The sequence below is a fragment of the Labeo rohita genome, chromosome 13 (assembly GCF_022985175.1).
Source record: "Labeo rohita strain BAU-BD-2019 chromosome 13, IGBB_LRoh.1.0, whole genome shotgun sequence".
NCBI classification, from domain to species: Eukaryota; Metazoa; Chordata; class Actinopteri; order Cypriniformes; family Cyprinidae; genus Labeo; species Labeo rohita.
The window spans coordinates 11,588,124-11,611,436 of NC_066881.1; the positions used below are offsets into that span (position 1 = coordinate 11,588,124).

Genomic DNA, 23,313 nt, shown 5'->3' on the forward strand with positions numbered 1-23,313 from the left:
TTAGTCTGCTGTGGAGCAGAGACAACAAGAAGACACAACCATGTCTAAAAGGCTCTGTCTACAATGGAGAGACACACTACCTGGCTCCAACAGCTGCCCTTGGAAGTCAGATAAGCTCTTTTTTGTCTTCTCATCCAACTTTGTCGCATCAGCAAAGTTGGCACAGTTCCAAATGAGTCTAATTGTGTTCATCGTTTGACCCTTGGAGTTCTCATTATAGTAGATCATTTTGTTATTAATGCTAATTTCCTCTATTTTTATTGCAATTATGAATGTGAAAGTCAATGTCTTTTAAATTATGCAGTATAATTTTCAGTAGATTTAATTTGTTGCAAAATAAACATAATTTCACATTTGGAAGAGTGGCAAAATGCCTGAAACTATAAATAAATAAGTCATCTGCAAATTAACTAATATAATAAAGCTTATGGTTTCAATTATTTTAGTTACTATGTATGAATTTAGATATTATCTTTATACTTTCATGTTATAATTTATTATATCAATAATATTTTGTATTATTACTGCTGAGTAAGGTATTTTGTATGCATGCAAGTGTCAACATAAATTCCAAGTATATGTGAAAATAATTTACTGAACCAGAAGTTAACGCATCACATTATTTACTCTTGAGTATTGCGATTTATCCCAATATTGCAATAATATCTACTTTAATGTAACACAATATATATATTTTAGTAAAATACTTTTTTTAACAATTTGAGATGCAATCTTTTTTTTTCTTCCTAAATTACATCCTAATTTAGGAGACATCCTAAATTACAACTTCAGAAACAAAACAAAGAACATAAATTCAATTTTAAAAATATATTTCCTTTATTTCATCCATATACAAACGTTTTAACGGAAACAAAGATACCCTTATAAGAGCATTGGTGTGTAAGAGAAACACCTTAAATATAAATCTATTAATTAAATATTTGTACAAATAGAAAAGGCTGTGTCATCTAGAGAAAATCAAATATGTACAAAAACACATTGTATAAAAGTAACATTGAGTGTTTGTTTGGTTTTTTCAGTCTTGAAGTGAATCGTCAATGTCAATGTCCACATCAGACTCTTCTGTGAAATCTCTCTCCTCATCCTCTCTGCCCTGAGATCCGGGGCTCTTTGGCGGCACGGCGAGTCCCAGTTTGGCTAATTTGGCTTGTTGTTGTTCAAGACTCTGTTTTCTCCACTTGATGCGTCTGTTCTGGAACCAAACTTTAACCTGGAGTTGCAAGAAGAAAGAACGTTTAGCGTCTGATCCGTGTGGGCTCGATATAAATGCACTCATAACTGTATATCATAACTGATGTTTATTTACCTGTGCTTCAGTGAGCTGGAGAGCAGATGCCAGGAGGAAGCGCTCTGATCCCACCATATACTGCTGCCGTGCGAACTCCTTCTCCAGTCTGGACAGTTGCTCATTGGTAAAACTTGTGCGCATTCGCTTTGATTTTCCAGCTTTGTGTTTATAGTGAGAGTGGACAGCTGCTTTGGCAAGTACAGCATCTGTGCGTGAGAAAAGTTGCATTGGTTAGGGCATTATAACATTATTTTAGTAAATATCTTCAAAAACGTATTCCACTGTCATATATACATACCTTGTGCGTACATAGCCCCACGGCATGTTGTCTGGTAGTTGTAAGGCGGGTAGCAGAAGACGGGATATCCAGTCTGCGTGTGCATGACACTCTGGTTGTATGCGAAGTGTGGCATTTGCGAGTACACTTGTGCCGCAAATGGGAGAGTTGAACTCGAGACTGGCGCTTGATTGGATACGTTCCGATACGTACTTGTCCTGTCTCTCTCTGTACGGTCAGGCCTTGCAAGCAGCGCGTCGATTGTGAAGGATTTCCCTATGCTCGGTTTAGACGAAGTGGCATAGTCCGGGTGGAAAGGACGAATTAGTTGTCCATAGGTTTCATAAGCTCTTCCAGGCATCTGCATGGCTTCTGTTTGGGTGGGTAAAAAGTCCAAAAAGCTGCTTAAAAGTTATCCGCAGTAGAGGTGTTCTCGACCTAGTGAAGAGCGGAGTGGAATGAAGTTTGGAGAGACTGCGGCTCTTTTATACCTGCTCAGGGGCGCGAGGTGTGAACGACCCCCAGCGCGCCTTTGTCTTTTTAAGTGGCAGATGAGTCAAACGAGCGGCTCTACAAGGGATCCAATTAACTGATGGAGTTGTAACAAGCTGAGATTGTCAAATATCCTAATGGCCCTCTGCACTACATGCCCCCGGAGGTAGCCCAGAAACACAGAGAGGGGGTCAAGAGCCGAGAGCCAGGAGGTCCAGATTTACTACAAATTCCTGTATGGCTGTGCGCCATAGTGCATTGATGTTACCCAAATCATCTTATTTGTCCTGTGAGAGTGCATTGATGTTACCCAAATCATCTTATTTCACGTATTCAAAGGGTACCGCCGAATGCAGCACACAGCGGAACAAATACCCTCACATTCAGAGGCCAAAGAAAGGGGAAAAAACTACTAATCACATTAGAACTCAGCCCGTACATCTTTATGAAAGCCCGTCGCCAGTCTTTACGACTCCAGATTGTCGTCTTAATGTTTGAATCGTGGTTAGTGAACTAATTCATGATTTAGGCCACACATTTTTTAACACAAATTTCAAAAACTTATTGCTGATTAGTGCACTTTTCAACCACTTTGATGTTGTTTACTGATTAAAAACGAGACGAGCTGAAACTCATTAAATCGGACAGAATGATTGTGATAAGTTAATTAGATTGAAACTAAGATGTTGTTATGGCATAATGATGAAAAGATGCTTTACGGGCGCAGACCACGGTAGCCTCACACCTATGTGTTGTGGATAATGTCAGAATTCACTTCCAGTTTCAGTCTCGAGGTGTCAAATGAAAGTAGGTATAATAGTGAGATCTCTTCTACTGTGGTTCATGTAAACACATTGATCAGTTCTCCTCCCTCAATCAGGCGCTGGCGTGTATTGCACCTTGTGCCAATTGTGTTTTTGTCAGTTTTGGTGTTGCCCGAAAATTGGAGAGGAGATTTGCCGCACCTGGGCTTCAGTTTTCTCACTCTGAGTGCGAAGCCCGCTGATTTTACTTAGTGTCAGGCGAGTAACTCCGATGAGTAGCTAATCTATTGTAAATTTCCGCTGCAGAAGTCCACTGAATAAGATAGTGATACGTGACCTCTAAGCTTCTCTGAATTGTAACTCCTTCAGCCCCTATTTTCTTTTTGACATCGTTTAAAGAATAATTAGGACGGACAGAATTAGACTATACTGAAATTGCGAAATGAAGCGTGCATAACAGCCTGTCACGCAGAGTAGGAACTTTAATGATAGCATTAACAAAAGCATTACATTGCTTATGCAATGACATGCAACTTTTATATATCTCATCGAAAACATACATGAAGCTTGCAATAGCCTATATGATCACCAAAAAATTGCAGGTGCTCGCAGTGATAATTATTACTTTTCTTAGATTATATAAAACGAAATTCAAAATTCCCTGCTGAATGCCTATCTATCTATCTATCTATCTATCTATCTATCTATCTATGTTTTTATATATAGCAACATATTTAATTGGTGTATATTTATATATGTGACCCTGGACCACAAAACCAGTCTTAAGTAGCACGGGTATATTTGTAGCCATAGCCAAAAATACATTGTATGGGTCAAAATGATTGATTTTTTCTTTTATGCCAAAAATCATTAGGATATTAAGTAAATATCATGTTCCATGAGAATATTTTGCAAATTTCCTACCGTAAATTAATTTTTGATTAGTAATACGCATTGCTAAAAACTTCATTTGCACAACTTTAAGGGCAATTTTCTTAATATTTGGATTTTTTGCACCCTCAAATTCCAGATTTTTGAAATATCTCGGCCAAATACTGTCCTATCCTAACAAATAATAGATCAGTAGAAAGCTTATTTATACATATAAATCTAAATTTTGAAAAATAACACTTATGACTGGTTTATGGTCCAGGGTCACATATAAAATCACTGAACTTTGTATAAACTTCTAAATTATTTGAATTTGTAACTTGCGGAAAATCCGTTTATAATCTGATTATTAATTGCAGCCTTTCAGAATTAGAATTTGCTTTTGTCCCCCAAAAATAACGTAAAATAACCTGAAATTGTCACTTAACATTTTTTAATTCATTATTACTTGCGTGAAAATAAAGCATGGGCATGTTTTTGTGTGTCTGGAGCATAATTCATGTCTGAACAAAGCCTGATGCTGAGAACCAGTGATGGGAGGAAATCACTTATGTAGAGAGGGAGTCCCCATTACTAGCTCTCAATTAGGACATGAAACGCCACAGATGAAAAGCAGCGGCTTCACTAAAGGAAGTGATTTGCTTTCTAACACTGCTTTAGAACAAAGACTCGCTCTTTCAAGGGAGGATTATAGTCAGCTCTGCAAACTCTACGTGCTCATTGCTAAAAGACAAGTCCAGTGCAGATTACTTGCTAAAGCACAGTTAAACAGTTCTTCCTTTGACCGGCGCGTTTTCTAATTACAGAAGCGCACCTGACACCAACGCGTCTAATGAACAGCGCAAACAGCGCGCTTCTGCACCCGTAGCAGCTCAGCGTCCCACCACCTACACCAAGTTTTCCTTGTTTGTTAACATGTTTCTCCGAACGGGCTTGAAAGAAAGGAATCACGCCGCGCGAGGCGGTGTTTACATATTGCCGTTTAGTCCTCACGTCTGAATCTTGAGCAAGCACATCTGGACAGCAGTGTTTGCACTGTTGGCCATTATGTGCAGTTATAGGGGGCTTTCTTTTTGTCATTAAAAGAAAGAAGTGGATATACCTTTATTTATTGTTTTAATATTGTCTGTGAACTTTAATTTACTTGTAAATCTTATAGATCTGGCTTCAGGCGTCATTCACGTCCAACTATTTTGAGCTCGTTTTAAAACAGCTCATTTTGCTGATCGATATGGAAAATTTGTGTGTCTTAATATACTATTTTAATGTATTATCTTAGTTATGAACACACTGGTTTGTATAGTGCAAACAGTTTTACATTGTTATTCTACTTGTTACTTCCCTATAGCGGCTAATATACCGGAAGTCTCGCCCATAAGCTTACTTCCGCGTTGAATAATAAGGTGGATAGGATTCAGATCTGGTCTATGACCAGAACAAAACATGAACCTGATAGATTTGTTCCAAAGTCATTTCTTGGTTGTCTTCACCATGTAGACAGATCATTTTCTTGTGGAAAAATAACATCTAATCGATTCTCATAACAACTTTTCAGTTGTGTGAAGCAAGCCATTCTGCCATATTCTCTCATACTAATTAAATAACTTTTTACAGTTTACGAGCAGCTGAAAATGCTCCCTGCATCATGACACATGATTTACTGTGGTAGTGATGCATTCATTGTTATATTTCTCACCAGATCTTCAAAGTCACCACTGTGGCGCTTCACCATGTAACTCATAATTCATCACTTCACATAACTGAACCACTAAGAATTGAACTTCCCAACATAATCTAATAGCATGTTTTATGTTTTATGGTTTTTGCTGATTCATATTAACTCACAGGATCTCATTCGTACATTTTCTGATGGTCTGCTTGTTCCTCTGTTAATTGAGGAACGTGGTTTTATAATGCATCATTTATGATATATAATTACGATTTCAATGACCGAATGTGTTGCTATGCTCACACATTGACAAAAAAAAAAAAAAAAAAAAAAAAACGAGGATGAGTGCTGGTTTGTGTATTGGAGCCAGACAGTGAATACACTGATGGGCTTTTTTTGTGTTGGTGGTCCTTTTCATAGTCATAGTGAAGTACAGGTTGCCCCTCCTCAAACAACATCCTTTTTCTGTAAAAGTGAAACTCAGCGCACCACCCAAAGCTGTCACATCAAACCTTTAGTTAAAATATTTTCTGACATTAAAAACTCAATTGTCTTAAAATCTCACTTTGTTCAGTTTTATTATTTTGATTAGTCTTAAATGTGGCCAATTCTGGCTAGTAGTGATTACACTCTTAAAAATAAAGGTTCTTTATTGGCATCGATGGTTCCATGAAGAACCTTGAATGTCCATGGAACTTTTCAAATGCAGAAAAGGTTCTTTATAGTCAAAAAAGTTTTTTTTTTTTTAATTTACATTTTTAAACTGTTCTTCAGACTGGTTCAAGAACTGTTTACGGAAATGTTCTTTGAGGAACCAAATTGGTTCTTCTATGACATTACTGCAAAAACACCCTTTCTGGAACCTTTATTTTTAAGAGTTCATGAATTCATGTAGTTTAGAGAAATATTATTTTAATTTCTCTTTAACTTTTGAAATATCACCAAGTTGAGCACCTCCATATAGGGTTTACTAGACTGCATTATGAGTTTAACATGTTACAGTTTCAGTGTACTGTTAAAGACATCTCTGTTTTACTAAAAACTGCTATAGGTTTTATTGTCGGGATATAATGCTTAGTGTTTTATTTAGCAAGTGACATTAAGATTATTACCTCAGAGGTGAAAACTGACCAATTACCTCACGTGATTATCTCACCTCAGTCAATAGGCATCAAGATAACTTCTGTACACATGCAGGAGTCGCATAATACTGCAGAATGGACCATCCCGTTACTATTCACTCTGGTAGGACCATCAGGGTCATCAAGGAGAAACAATTCAAATTGGTCTATCTATCTCACCTTTACTGTTTCTAGCAGTTTGACTGGACGACCAGGTAACCTGCGTCTAGCTTCAATACACACTTCAGCCGAGTCATGGAAAAAAGGTTAAAAAAGGTGTCCTTCATCTAAAATTGCACCAAAATTCACCAGACTGCATTAGGTTACACCAGCAAAACTTCACAGTTAGATCATAACTCGACTGCAGGTGTCTTATTGTACCTGTGATGAATTTTTGTTTGCCTACATAGAAAGTGGAATACTATACTTACTTTCTTGATGCTGTTTGCATCTGATTATTTCGAAATCTGATTGCGCCTTTCCTTATTTATTAGCTACTTTTCAAGAGATTTATAGCTTTGAACCACATATATTATTTTGTTTTAACACAAGCAGTTTCAACCAAGTTGTGAGTCACACCATAGTCATGATATTGTCATTTCTCAACATCTTGGATGATAAAATGTTGACAAGATGCAGTAAGAGGGAAACATGAGATCTGAGATTAAGCAGACTTTTATTTCCCATATCATAGTACAAAAATAACAGAAATATTACAATGACATATCAGCGAGTAAATGTCTTGTGTATTGGGGCTGTCTGACACCGTTTGACCCCACCTTGACTTGATGGTCCAGCATTTTCAACAGGACCAATTGCTATTTCAGATGCTTGATTTCTCTCTGTAGGGCTGCAGGGTCTAAAAACACTGGGCCGTTGTCACGATCGTTCAGGTCATGCAACTAATGTCCCATTATCCTTCCAGCTCTTTGTCTCATTCTCGTCTGCTCATCAGGAGCAACAATAGAACATGGATGGAACTAAAGACTAATGAGGTGACTTGATTGCTTTTTTGGAAAAGTGATTGCTTAGAAACCAAAATCAGATCCTTGGGTCGAAGGCTCGAACCATTTTACCAGGAAAAAATTAAATCATGTGGATTCATGTGGAGAAACTATGATTTTCTTTATTTTCCCACTATTTTCACTGTGCATCTTTATAATTATTAATTGAGGAATATTTATATTGTACATCAAATATGTCAGAAGAGCAGGATTTATTTGTGCAGCTTTAAGTGGCTTAAATTTTAATAATACCGTGTAATTTCTTACATTTAAATACTTAATTTAGCAGACTTAGCAGACGATTAGAAAGTTCATAAGTACAGTGATCTATTAAATTGATGATTGTATATATATATATATAGAGAGAGAGAGAGAGAGAGAGAGAGAGATTCTCATTATCTATTTTACATAATTATATTTATTTTTAATTACATTGGTTATTTCATAACAAAACAAAGTGTACACTATCAGTCAAAAGTTTTTGAACAGTAAGATTTTTAATGTTTTTTAAAAGAAGTATCTTCTGCTCACCAAGCCAGCATTTACTTGATCCAAAGTACAGCAAAGGCAGTAAAAAAGTGAAATATTTTTACTATTTAAAATAACTGTTTTCTATCTGAATATATATTAAAATGTAATTATTCCTGTGATCAAAGCTAAATTTTCAGCACCATTACTCCGATCTTCAGTGTCACATAATCATTCAGAAATCATTCTAATGTGTTGATTTGCTGCTCAAGAAAAAAATGTATACAGTTCATTTTGTTTTCAGGATTCTTTGATGAATACAAAGATCCAAAGATCAGCATTTATCTGAACAAAAAGCTTTTGTAACATTACACATTATACCATTCAAAAGCCTGGAGTCAGTATATATATATAATTTGTTTAAAAAATTTATAATGTTACAAAAGATTTCTATTTTGGTAAATGCTGTCCTTCTGAACTTTATATTCATCAAAGAAACCTGAATAAATTCTACTATTATGTTTTGTAACATAATAATAAAAATAAATGTTTGTTGAGCAGCAAATCAGAATATTAGAATGATTTCTGATGGATCATGTGACTGAAGACTGGAGTAATGATGCTAAAAATAATAAATAGCAAAAATAGTAAAAATATTTTTACTTTTTTAGCTGTGATTTGGATTAAATAAATGCAGGCTTGGTAAGCAGAAGAGTCTTCTTAGAAAAAAAAACATTAAAAATCTTACTGTTCAAAAACTTTTGACTGGTAGTGTATTCTAGATAAAGAAAAAAAACTTTCTATTAAAAGTGAAAAATACTGTATATTTATATTTCTTTATATTTTTAAATGCATATTTTCTGATATTTTGATCTAGGACTTTTCTCCTGAAATAATTTCTTCCTATGTTAGTCTGATCTGGTAATGTCTGTTGGTTTATGGCCATTACAGCCTTCAATACAAGAGTTAATGTTGTCATATGTTACAGCCTCTGTCACACTCAGCTACATGGCTTTTTACACAGTGGTGTAAGACGGTGTGAAATTTTCACTGGAGGTGAACATTGTGGCGACAGAATGTGATGTTTGGACTAATCTCAATAAATCAATAATGGAATGTGTGATCTATCGATAGCCTGTTTCCGAGTCCCACGCAGGTGGTCCTGAGGAGCTGGGGAGAGTTTACGGTGGTATTTTAGAGGGGGCAGTGGAATTATATGGGCCATTTTAGGGGGGTATTTGAGAAAGTTATGCAAGGTGACACTCTTTAATGGAGGTGAGAATTGGTGGGTTGGACTTTGACACTTGATCAGTGTTTACACTTCCTGTCACAGAGAGTGAGAGAGAGACAGAGAAAGGAGAGTAAACAGTGTCAGAATACCTGACTACTGTGGTCAACCCTGGACTAAGGAAAGTCATGGATGTATTTTGTAAACAACCTGCTATAGAGATTCAGACAGCCATACTTTAAAGAGACCGACTGTGTTCCTATTGCACACAATGCAAGCTAGAGGAAAGCTTTATAGCCCTATTTTACAAAGCACCACAAATAATTGAGGTTTTCAGGCAAAACCTTAAGTGAAAACCTAGTTGTCACAGGGATCTATTTTGACTTCATTTAACTGTTGACTTGAATGAAACCCAGTTAATTTAGATGTTATATGAAGCACATATTTAGGGTATCTAAAAAAAGGGGCAAAAAAATTACAGTTTTTGTTCTTCATGCTTATGTTGACCTCTGTTTAAAAGTTTTTTAGTCTTATCCTCACCAAGACTGCATTAAAAATACAATAAAATCATTGATACTGTGAAATATTATTGCAATTTAAAATAACAGTTTACTACTCTAATGTATCTGAAAATGTAGTTTATTTCTGTGATTCAAAGCTGAATTTTCAGCACCAGTACTCCAGTCTTCAGTGTCACGTGATCGTTCAGAAATCATTCTAATATGATTTCTAATATTTTAATATGACAAGAAAAAGTTCTTATTATTACTGATGTTTTTCTGAAAGTCAGAAGCATAACTTTATTTATTTATTGTGCTGAATAAAAATATTAATTTCATTTAAAAACCTAACCTAATTTTAGTTAATTAATAAAAAATGATTTATTTATTTATTTATTTAGTAATGAATAAAAAGCATTTATTTGAAATAAAAATCTTATTCTCAAAGTCAAAAGCATCACTTTTAAATTATTTAATGTGACAAATAAAAGTATTTATTTCTTTAAAAAAAAAAAGTAGCTTAATTTTAATTAATTAATAAAAGTACTATACTAATCATTAATTTTTGGCACAAATTGTTTAATTTTTGGTTTAGAAAAGCTAGCATTTATTTTAAATAAAATTCTTATTCTAGAAGTCAAAAGCATCACTTCTTAAAGTATTTAATGTGCTGAATGAAAGTATTAATTATAATAAAAGTATTAATTTCTTTTGTAATTAATAAAAAACTAGAAACCCAATCATTTATTTTTGGCAGAAATAATTTTTTCTTGTTTTTTTTTTTTTTTCTTTTCTTTGTAATGAATAGAAAGTTAACATTTATTTGAAATAAAATTCTTATCATTCTGAAATTCAAAAGCATCACTTTTTAAAATTATTTAATGTGCCGAATGAAAGTATTCATTTCTTAAAAAAAAAAAAATTGGTAACCTAACTTTAGTTAATTAATTAAAAAGTAGTAACTTAATAATATTTTTCTTTGCCATAAATTGTTTAATTATTATTATTATTATTATTAATGAATAGAAAATTAGCATTTATTAGAGTCTTATCATTCTGAAAGACAAAGGAACAATGTTTAAAAATAATTAACTGTCATCTAACAGTACCTTTATTTAACTTTTTAACTTATAAACTTAATAGATACAATTTGTTTGTACTGAAAATTATGTTCACACAGAATAAAGAAGTGAATGTGGATGTAGCATTTTTTTTTCATGTTCACCAGTTCCTCTATTCTAAGACAAACAATATTCATCAAGCAGCCGTTATAGAAATCGTTGCTGATGCTTGTCTTTTAAAATGACTGGCAGTCTGTACACATCTCATAGTCTGGATACTATCAAACACACATCCACAAACAGCTGTTTCCCTACACAGATTAAATCAGTCTTGTTTAGCCTGTACTTGCAGCCAACGTGTACTTGATGCAGTGGAACCTTGAGAACAAAGACACTATGTGAATGCTGTTTTTTACTAGTGTCCCTCATAAGAGGACGAGATCAAAGGCCTGTAACCATGGAGATCAGAAACACAATGAAACACATGCGGTCTGGGGAAGTTGGAGAAGGTTTGTGTGTTACAGCTTATTGTATAATAGTTGACTGTGTGCCTCAGAGCTCATTGTGGTGGTCTTCAGGCAAACTACAATAACCCATGCCTTTAAATCCACACCCTCTAGTGGTGCCGAGGAGTAGGGGAGAGCGGGGACAAAAGTACCATTTTTCAGAAAGACATAATATAAAAAGATAAAGTTGTAGACAGAGATATATTTTGCTGTGGCCTATAACTCAGAAATGTGGTCTATTAATACCAGGTGGTATTTTGTAAAAATGTAGAAAATTTCAGTTTGAACATAAGTTGCACATTGTTACTTTTGACCCCGTTGGTTGGGATGAAAGTAACACAACAATACAAGCTAGATTTTTTTGTGTTACTCTTTTGTTTATTAAATATACATGACTATGACCTTATTAATATGTAACTGCAAACATATTTTATCCTTAATCTTTGCAAAAAATTACATTTAAGTTTCACCAAATGTTTCAAAACCTGAGTGTACAAACTTGAAGTTGAATTATTTATTTATTCTTATTAAACTTATTAAACTTAAACTTATTTTTATAAAACATTTTGAACGAACAATAATGAACAATATGAAAATTAAATTAAATTAGCATAATATAAATTCTTAACATAATTTAACAGTAGGCCTATTCATGTTTCCATCCAGTGCATAAAAGCATTTGGAAACTTTGCAAATTCATAGGTGGAGGTGGAAAAGACTGGAGGTGGACTAAAACCTAAATATGACTAAGATAAATGTGGTGTAGCAACAGCCCTGAGACTGATATTCCTGACAGATTATGTCCAGAAACGCCCCCTCATATAAACATGTGGCTAAATCAGACCTCTGTCTGTCTTTCTCACCCTCACTCTTGGCATATTCTTTGGTATAACACAACATAAACATTTATAATTAACGTTTTAATAAATGATGAACAAGTGTTACTTTCGTCAGGACAGGAACTCCTGACATTTGAATCCGATTTACTTATATACTGAAAAACTCTGAAAAGCCAAACTTCAGGGTGTATTACAGCGCTAAATAACCTGTAGATTGATCATTACTGTGACACATGAAACACAACAAATTTGAAAAAAAAAATATTGCTTCCATAATTTACTTATTGTTTTCGAAAACTGCTTTAGGTTCGAGTCCAGCTAAGTCGAATCCGAGTCTTTAACCAGTCGAGTCCGAGACGAGTCAGAGTCCAAAATGGGCCGAGTCGGACTCAAGTCCGAGTCCCAAAGGGCAGAGTCCGAGTCGAGTCCGAGTACAAGGAAACACTACTGTTTGTCAGTATCTTAACATTGTTTTAACCCAGGGGTGCCCAAACTCTGTCCTGGGGGGCTGGTGTCCTACAGAGTTTAGCTCCAGCCCCAATTAGACACACCTGAACCAGCTAATCAAGCTCTTACTAAGCATACTAGAAATCCCTGGCAGGTGTGTTGAGGCAAGTTAGAGCTAAACCAAGGACCAGGACCGAGTTTGGGCACCGCTGTTTTTAACCTTTACAACTAGAAAAACACAATGTCAATTGAAATGTAACAAAAGCAAACCTCTAGTGGATCTTGCCATTTTGATTTTTGATTTTACAACATCTCATAATTAGTGTCAATGCTCTGTTTAGCAAACTTAAAGTCATGTAACAGAGGTTATGGCTGACCTATATGTAATGTGACATATTGGGGGGTAAAGGAGTAGGTATCTTGGTGAATGGGATCCTAAGAGCAGAAAATGCACCTCTTTTATTTCTGATTGTGGCTGTGTGTGTTTTGGGTTTTATATGATTTTTTTTTTTTTTTTTTTTATTGGATGAAAATGAGGCTGTGAGGGATAAACCTAATCTTTACAATGGTGTATAAAGCCCTACTTTCCATAAGTCACAGCAAACTCACACCTGTTTTATTTTTGAATGCATTTATAGTTACATTAAGTACAGTAAATTACATTATATAAAGGAAAATTGATGATGTGCCATCGATTTAATAGACAATCATGCACACCCAAGGTGGTTTTGGACCCATTAAAACTATTGCTGCAAAGGTGCTAGAAAAAATATTTTTCTTTGAAGCTAGAAACAGCCACCACGTTTAAAAAAATAATAATACAGCAAAAACGAATCAACTAATGTACGGAAGGCAAGTAAACACTCCAAGTAGGCCTATTACTTACAAACAAAAGGATAAATAAATATATTAATCAAAAATACAAATGAAATAATATTTTTAATAAAATAGAATCTTTCTAAAAATAGAAGTTTTAGTTTTAGTATTATATTTTTATTTAGGTAGGTCTAAAGGCTATTACAGAAATAGACTACTACAGACATTTCTTTAAGTAATAAATGTTCAAATGCAAAATCTTCACTGTATACATTAAACATGCTTCTTATTAAAGTTAATAAGTGATTCAGTCAAGAAAAGTGAGTGATTTTCTCTTTTTCTTTTGTTGTTTGATTAATATTTATGATGCGATCGGCGGCTGCAGGTTTACGCTGCTGTCGCTTTAAGATCTGACGCACAGATCAAATATTGTGACGCGTCAGTATTTCTCCCAACTGTTCAGGTTTACTTAAGACAAACCGACTTCATGTGTGCAGCAATAACAGAACATATTAGAAGCGAAAGAGAACACACTGACTGAGAGGCGCGTTCTGTGAGCGCGCTTTGAGTGTGTGCGCACATAAACCCGTCGGCTTTCAAGTAGCCTACTGAACAAGACACATGCAAATACTGAATATCACTTTCGTGATAATGTATCGAGTCAGTGACATTTCCGTCAACTGTCTCTGGACTCGGATGGACTCGGCATGTTTTCCGAGTCCGAAAGTCCGAGTAAAAATGCATCCGAGTCTGTGACAAGTCCGAGTCGCCTAAAAATCGTACTCGAGACCGGACTCCAGTCCGAGTACCCCGACTCTATAGCTTGGAAAGCAAATACGGGCTCTGAGAAAATAGCTTTGTTACTTTTGTCCCTTGTTACTTTATTCCCAGCTCTCCCATACTTCATTTAGCAGTGAGAAGTGGACTATAACATATGTAATTTTTAATTAAAGTCACCCTAGGAAATATGTGGTTGTGGTAAAACGAATATGTACAGTTATATTGTTAGATGAAATTTACGCCCTTGCCCATTGTGGTTCCTTATGCGACTTTTAGGTTAATACTGTTTGCATAAAAAAACACCTTATAAAAACGCAGCTCTCAACCTAAAATAAGTTCGACATACGGAATAAAACATATGCCAAATTATTATCAGAGTGAGTTGTTAATCACTGTCAACACCTGCTATAAACCTACTATAAGCTATCAAACACAGAGACAGACTGAATTACAGTAGTAATTTTGATCACCCTTGAAACAATCGCTGACACCACTGTCAAATCAGACTCAAGGAAAATACTGACTGTCAAAACGCCCTATAGATGGCAGCCTCAGCAAACCTGTTGTTTATTGCTGCAATATATTTTACAAACACCAGGTGTCATTATGGTTCACTGTAATTTGCCAACACTGATGTCAGTGCTTGAATATTTACTGGGTAATCCACATATGCACATATATTTACTTGTGATTTTGTGAAATGAAATAGAGGTTTATGAATCTTTTAAATATTTCCATATTCTACTTTATATTCAGATATATTAGATTGGAATTGTTTAATATGGCCCTACATTTAGGGTTTGTCATGGTGGTTATATAGTTGCAATAAATCACGTAAAAACACAGACAAACTCCAGTATTAGGTCTACATTTAGGAATAAATCAACCTACAACCGGTAGACGGCGCTGTTTCCATATCTAGAGATCTTATTTTCCCTGGCTGGTCTGTTCGTGCTACAATTTTATTCCTTAAAAATCTATCAATCCTTTAAAATCTATAGCCGGTGTAACTAATGAATTAAATGAATGAGCAGTGGCGGTTCTAGGATTTTTCTGTAACAGGGGCCATTAAGGGGCCACATGTTACATTCAGGGGCCAAGTACAGGGTACATTCAAGCACACAAAATAATTTATTCAGTACGGTGCAAATACATTTCGGCAGTCATTCCTTTTTCAAACGCTCTAATAAAAAATTATGAGCCAGTAAAGTTCTTAATGATTTTTTTTCATTTATTTATACTGTGTCCTTTAGGACGCAATGCATAAATCACACACACACACACACACACACACTAAAGTACATCACAGCGATTAATTAATCAAATACAATACAATTTACAGTGTGGATATATTTATACCTCCCAGCTTAAACATCTCATACACTACACTCTAATAAGGTAAAGTGCAGCAGAGCACAGCAAATTCAGAACAAACAAAAGAGGTATTTTAACATGTACGTATGTTACCATAATGTTTCCAAATACAATACAATTTACAGTGTGGATATATTTACCTAAACATTTGTTTCTTATTTCTCATCTTTTTCACATATTGTCAGAAAAAACAGATTGCAATTTAAGCCCTTTTTTGATGAGATAAACAATTTCGTAGGTGCAAAGCAGCATTAACATACTGTAGGAGCAACAACTTGCACCTCCCAGCTTAAACGTCTCTCTCTCTTTATCTTTCTCTCACTCAATTTCTTTCACTTGCTCATTCACACATACACACACCCATACACACATACACCTCAAAAAAGAAGAATTCTATGCTTGGAGCTGAAACGCCTGACAAATTCATCCAAATCTAATGACCTGGCCCGTCGGGATTCAACGCTTAGGACAATTTTTTCATGCTCACTATATCTGCCAAACACCATAGTTAACATTATCACACAAAGGTCTAATTACATACGGTTAGTGCATGTAAAAACTCTAAAGCTAGCGCCACAGACGTTTGACAGTTCCTCCAGTTTTTCGCGATCGCTGAATACAACGCAAAATCAACAAAATGTTGAATTTTTTTGCGATCCTGAATAATTCCTAATTTAACCGCAAAATAATCACAAAAAAGAAAAAGACCTCACAAAACATTAAATTATAAATCAACCAATTGAAATATCTCTAGTTTAATTAAAGTTTCACTGCACTTTTACGTGAATACAGATGCTGTATTAAATAAAAAAGCTTTATGCATTTTGTTTGTGATTTGTGTCGTACGACTATTGTGCATCTGACATAATACTATTATGGTAAATGTGATGTCCTAATTATAAAATATAAAAATCGCAAATTTTTTCACAAATTTCTGGAAATTATCACCACAAAATCAGTCATTTTGATTGCAAAAATCACACAAAAAAATCGTGAAATCCTAGAGGGACTGGTTTGATAAAGTTAACTACAAAATCTTTTCTAGCGCTATCTTAGCAAAAACATGTTAACATTGCTTACAAGTGTATTGGTTTACTTCGACAGTGCTTCCACTGCTCCTTCCACAATTTAGTTAACAAACCTAAAATAAGTGAGAGCAGCAGCTAAATATCCTTTCATATTTTGACAAACAACATTGTCTTCAAGTTGTAAGTAATGTTGTAAGTAATGTTAGATGGATTCTTTCTCCCGCCTACTGTCATAACGTCAGAGAATGTTCTGGTATCGCTCAAGCCAAAGCCGCAAAGATAATATAAAGCCAAGATCTCTGCTTCTTCTCCCAAGTTGCATCGACACATTACTGCCGCCAATTGTTTGGGGGTGGAATTGCATCTGTAATCGTTGTGAAGAATTCTCCGGTTGCTCTTCTCGTCGACGATTGATGGAAGGGGGGCCAATCAGGGGCCAATCAGATTTCAGAAGGGGCCAGGGCCCCTATGGCCCCGCCTCTAGAACCGCCCCTGTGAATGAGCAAATGTACATGACAGTCCCAGATAGCACACGTACATCTGCAAGATGTCTGTTAAAGATCGCTTTATCTGGAAAGCTTCTGCTGTGTACAAACATCTGACAGACGTCTGTAAGATGTCAGTTTTACATACACTTTAAATCATAAACATCTTAAAGACATCTAATAGACGTCTATTTGACATCTGATAGGAAATGTCCTAGACGTATTGCAGGTAAGCAAACAATCTAAAAAACACGGCTTCCAGATATAAATGCAGATGTCAAATAGACGTTGGTGAATGTGATTTCACCAAGTACAACACGATTCAACATCCTTGTTGATCCTGGAACAACATTTCAATCAGCCAATCAGAATTTAGGGATTTTCAGGAAATATCAGTTTTAAGCTTACAATCACAGTTTGATGTTTTTACACCCTTGTTATTCAGCTATCATTTCCCTCTGATTTTAGGACTAATTTATGGTTATGGTTTAGGGGTAGGGATTGGGTTAAGTCTATATTTTTGGACAGTAATGTTGATCCAGGATCAACAAAAGATGTCAAAACACTCCCTATAGATGGCAGCCTCAGCAAACCTGTTGTCTGTTGCTGCAATGTATTTTAGAAACACCAGGTGTCATTATGGTTCAATGTAATTTGCCAACACTGATGTCAGTGCTTGTATATTTACTGGGTAATCCACATATGCACATTATTGATGTGATATTTCCCTTCTAGCCCCAACCCTGGTCAAATGTGTGTGCCCATACAAGGACTTCTGCCCTTTATGGTGTCATGCAGGTCAATGCTCGAAAAAGAAAACACTTTACGAAACTAATATGACCCCCCCCACCACCTCCTTTTACAGTTTTTCACATTTGCTAAAACACTAAACCCCATTCTCTAAACCAAATTCTCAATAGCCTAAACCAATTTGTCAAATAAATCACTCTTTCTGCAAAACCTTAAACAAGTTTAGACAGTTTAGACACTGTTTGCAGATCTCATGCACACTTTTTGCAAAACTCTAAACACATTCTCACTCACTAAGACACAGTTTGCTCTGTGATGAACTTGTGATGCAAAACCCTAAACACAAGAAAGCAAAAGTTAAGCACAACTGCAACACGGTTGTCATTGTTTACCCACAGTAATTAAAAATTCTTCACACTTGTTTCTAAATATTTAAATATACAAAGACATATATAAGATAGTTCAAAGTGCACAGAAGGCACAGATGCATCTGTCAATCTGAGAGGTACAGAAGAGTGTGAATACAAGGTTGAGGAAGAGGAGAACGAGGAAGAGCAAAACCAAGAACAGTCTTTTCAGATGAAATTATAGCTGCTGTGATGACATGATCCCTTTTTTTTTTTTTTTACAATTGTATATATAAATATGTAAATGTACAATCTTGTAAAAAAAGAAAAAGATCATATATATATATATATATATAGATAGATAGATATAGATAGATATAGATATAGATATATATGATATAAAAAGCACACACACTCAAAAGAAATCGAACCTACGTTTGGTGAATATACCACTGAAAAAAAGAATACACACACATACAGTATATATATATATATAATTGCTAAATGATTACTGTATACAGTATATACTGTGTTCTCCATTTTTTTATGTAGTGTCTAATGAATGATCTGTAGTGCGTTTAGTATTGACTAATATGTGTATGATTTGAAAGATTTGTTTGATTTTGAGTACAGGTGAAATGGTTTTTAAGCGATTGTTTGATTTTGCCACAAGAGTCAGGGGTTCTGTGAAATCAGTTTGAACATTTGGATTGTGTTTAAGGTTTTGAGAAAATGAGTTTTAAAAAAATGTGTTTTAGCATTTCAGAAAAACTGTAAAATAAATATTACAGTTTTTCTGAAATGCTAAAACACATTTTTTGAAACCATCACTCATTTTCTCAAAATCTTAAACACAAATCCAAATGTTCAAACTACATTCACAGAACCCCTGACTCTTTTGGCAAAATCAAACAATCGCTTCAAAACCATTTCATCTGTGCTCAAAATCAAACAAAGCTTTCAAATCACACACACATTAGTCAATACTATACACACTACAGATCATTCATTAGACACTACATCAAAAAATGAAGAACATTGTATCCAGTGCATGTAGTTACAAAAAAAGAATGTTTACTGTCTATAGTGATTGTTTTGCAATAAAAAAGATACATAAACATACACACATTCAAAAGAAATCACACCTAAGTTTGGTGAATATACCAAAACATTCAAAAGGAAAAATACACACACACACACACACACATATATATATATATATACAGTCGGTACGGAAAGTATTCAGACCCCCTTAAATTTTTCACTCTTTGTTATATTGCAGCCATTTGCTAAAATCATTTAAGTTCATTTTTTTTCCTCAATAATGTACACACAGCACCCCATATTGACAGAAAAACACAGAATTGTTGACATTTTTGCAGATTTATTAAAAAAGAAAAACTGAAATATCACATGGTCCTAAGTATTCAGACCCTTTGCTGTGACACTCATATATTTAACTCAGGTGCTGTCCATTTCTTCTGATCATCCTTGAGATGGTTCTACACCTTCATTTGAGTCCAGCTGTGTTTGATTATACTGATTGGACTTGATTAGGAAAGCCACACACCTGTCTATATAAGACCTTACAGCTCACAGTGCATGTCAGAGCAAATGAGAATCATGAGGTCAAAGGAACTGCCTGAAGAGCTCAGAGACAGAACTGTGGCAAGGCACAGATCTGGCCAAGGTTACAAAAAATTTCTGCTGCACTTCAGGTTCCTAAGAGCACAGTGGCCTCAATAATCCTTAAATGGAAGACGTTTGGGATGACCAGAACCCTTCCTAGAGCTGGCCGTCCGGCCAAACTGAGCTATCGGGGGAGAAGAGCCTTGGTGAGAGAGGTAAAGAAGAACCCAAAGATCACTGTGGCTGAGCTCTAGAGATGTAGTCGGGAGATGGGAGAAAGTTGTAGAAAGTCAACCATCACTGCAGCCCTCCACCAGTCGGGGCTTTATGGCAGAGTGCCCAACGGAAGCCTCTCCTCAGTGCAAGACACATGAAAGCCCGCATGAAGGACTCCAAGATGGTGAGAAATAAGATTCTCTGGTCTGATGAGACCAAGATAGAACTTTTTGGCCTTAATTCTAAGTGGTATGTGTGGAGAAAACCAGGCACTGCTCATCACCTGTCCAATACAGTCCTAACAGTGAAGCATGGTGGTGGCAGCATCATGCTGTCAGGGACAGGACGACTGGTTGCAATCGAGGGAAAGATGAATGTGGCCAAGTACAGGGATATCCTGGACCAAAACCTTCTCCAGAGTGCTCAGGACCTCAGACTGGGCTGAAGGTTTACCTTCCAACAAGACAATGACCCTAAGCACACAGCTAAAATAACGAAGGAGTGGCTTCACAACATCTCCGTGACTGTTCTTGAATGGCCCAGCCAGAGCCCTGACTTAAACCCAATTGAGCATCTCTGGAGAGACCTAAAAATGGCTGTCCACCAACGTTTACCATCCAACCTGACAGAACTGGAGAGGATCTGCAAGGAGGAATGGCAGAGGATCCCCAAATCCAGGTGTGAAAAACTTCAAAAAAACTGTTGCATCTTTCCCAAGAAGACCCATGGCTGTATTAGATCAAAAGGGTGCTTCTACTAAATACTGAGCAAAGGGTCTGAATACTTAGGACCATGTGATATTTCAGTTTTTCTTTTTTAATAAATCTGCAAAAATGTCAACAATTCTGTGTTTTTCTGTCAATATGGGGTGCTGTGTGTACATTAATGAGGAAAAAAATGAACTTAAATGATTGTAGCAAATGGCTGCAATATAACAAAGAGTGAAAAATTTAAGAGGGTCTGAATACTTTCCGTACCCACTGTATATGTATGTGTGTGAGCGTGTACATATGTGTACATGTATCTATCTATCTACCAGTCTATCTATTTATCTATCTATCTATCTATCTATCTATCTATCTATCTATCTATCTATATGTAGAAAATCAAAAAAACATACACACACAAAGAAATCACACCTATGTGTGGTACCAATATACCAAAAAAGTAAACAGGAAAAATACACACACACACACAGGTATATTCACCAAACTTAGATATGATTTCTTTTGAGTGTGTGTATGTTTATGTAACTTTTTTATTGCAAAATAATTACTATATACTGTACAGTATATCATATATACACTCGTATATACACTCTTCTGTACCTCTTAGATTGACAGATGCACCCGTGCCTTCTGTGCCCTTTGAACTGGCTTATATATATTTAAGTATTTAGAAACAAGTGTGAAGAATTTTGAATTATTGTGTGTAAACGATGACAACCGTGTTGCAGTTGTGCTTAACTTTTGCTTTCTTGTGTTTAGGGTTTTGCATCACAAGTTCATCACAGAGCAAACTGTGTCTTGTGAGTGAGAATGTGTTCAGAGTTTTGCAAAAAGAGTGCATGAGATCTGCAAACAGTGTCTAAACTGCTTAAACTTGTTTAAGGTTTTGCAGAAAGAGTGATTTATTTGACAAATTGGTTTGGGCTATTGAGAATTTGGTTTAGAGAATGGGGTTTAGTGTTTTAGCAAATGTGAAAAACTGTAATCCTGTGGCTCCATCTTGTGAACAACATTAGTATTACAGCCGCTCATCTGCCATTTACACACAAGTACTGCTCACTGCAGAGCCGAATGGCCTCCAGCTCCCCCTCTCTGGATGTCCAGCTCCACCTCTGTGTGAACTAATGGGTTATGTTTAGGATAGGGTAAGGGGTAGGGTTAGGGTGTGGTTAATTGTCTATCTCCACCCATTACCTCCAGCGAGGGGGAGCTAGAGCTCCAGCTCCTCCCATTTGGCTCTGCAGCGAGCACCCTCTCCTTTACACATGAGATAAATGGCTCATAGCATAATAGTGTAATTCTTGTATCATGATATTTAAACGTTACTCTGGTTCATTTTCCAAACAATACTATATTACTTGGCTGTATGACTTGTATGGTGTGATGTGTAAAGAGTGTTTGCGAGTGTGTTTTTGAAAAAGTAGTTAAAAAGCCTCCCACCCTCCTAAGTTGTAGGTGTTGCATTACTTCCATCTTACAATGACAGGCTTCTTATTGAAGCTTTCTGAATAGTGTAAATACATAAAGCGGTGGAATTCCCTCTCAAGCTCTCATTGTCTCTTACCACAGTACAGGAATGGCCTATAGTTATGTTACTGACCCAAAGCAGTCAGGAGAACACCTAATACAGATAGTGAAGATTCATCGTAAAGCTTCTCTTGGCAAGCACGTTTATAGTTACTCGCTGAAATTGTAGACACATTTCTCCAGAATGACTTTACTTGTCTGCATTCCATGGAGCAGCAAATTGACTCCCCTGCCAGATGATTACCCCCCTTGTTGAAGCTGTTACCTGATTGCTTAATTCTAGCCACTTCCTGACACCTAATCCTAAACCTACCAATATTTGGGGGGTAATAATCTGGTGGGGGTTCGAATTTGGTATAATTGCATAGATTGGCATAAGGCTAATCCACTAGGCCAGGGGTTCTCAAGTCTGGCCCTCGAGATCCACTTTCCTGCAGAGTTTAACTCCAACCTTGATCAAACTCACTTGTCTGTAACTCTCCAGTAATCCTGAACACCTTGATTAACTTGTTTAGGTGTGTTTGATACCTCAGATAGGGTTAGGGTTACCATACCTGTGATTTACGCCTATGTACATATACATATACGCAGTGTTGGGGAGTAACTAGTTACATGTAACGGAATTACGTAATTTAATTACAAAATAAATGTAATTGTAATTAGTTACAGTTACTGAGAAACAATATGTAATTAAATTACAGTTACTTTTGAAAAATGCCAGTGATTACAAAGGGGATTACATCTGATTTTTTTCACACACCCACCCCTACTTACAGATTTAATTGACTTCTTTCATAAATTGCATTGACTGCTCTAAAATGAGATACCAATGTTTCAGGGCTTTAGGACACAGAATAGGACACATGCTTATTCGATAACTGTTTTATTTCCTATTTGGGTTTATGCATAAACTTTATTTTTTAAGTTTTTTCCAAGGCATTGTTAGGTGCTACTGTTTTCTGTCATAACTATGCAAACATTTGATTTCAAACCCAGTATCATAGCTATTAAACTATTTCTTATGATGTTATTTATGTTATGATCTTGTTATGACAGA

At 35.7% G+C, this 23,313-nt stretch overlaps 1 protein-coding gene across 1 annotated transcript; it reads right to left on the bottom strand.

The window, feature by feature from the left end:
- Window positions 1–919: 919 nt before the first annotated feature.
- Window positions 920–2,022, bottom strand: noto (notochord homeobox). Its single transcript, XM_051126722.1, has 3 exons — window positions 1,608–2,022; window positions 1,328–1,515; window positions 920–1,231 (listed from the first exon to the last, which is right to left on the bottom strand). Exons 1-3 carry the CDS (start codon window positions 1,951–1,953, stop codon window positions 1,037–1,039), a joined length of 729 nt encoding a protein of 242 aa, XP_050982679.1. The 5' UTR covers window positions 1,954–2,022; the 3' UTR covers window positions 920–1,036.
- Between the last annotated feature and the right edge of the window lie 21,291 nt (window positions 2,023–23,313).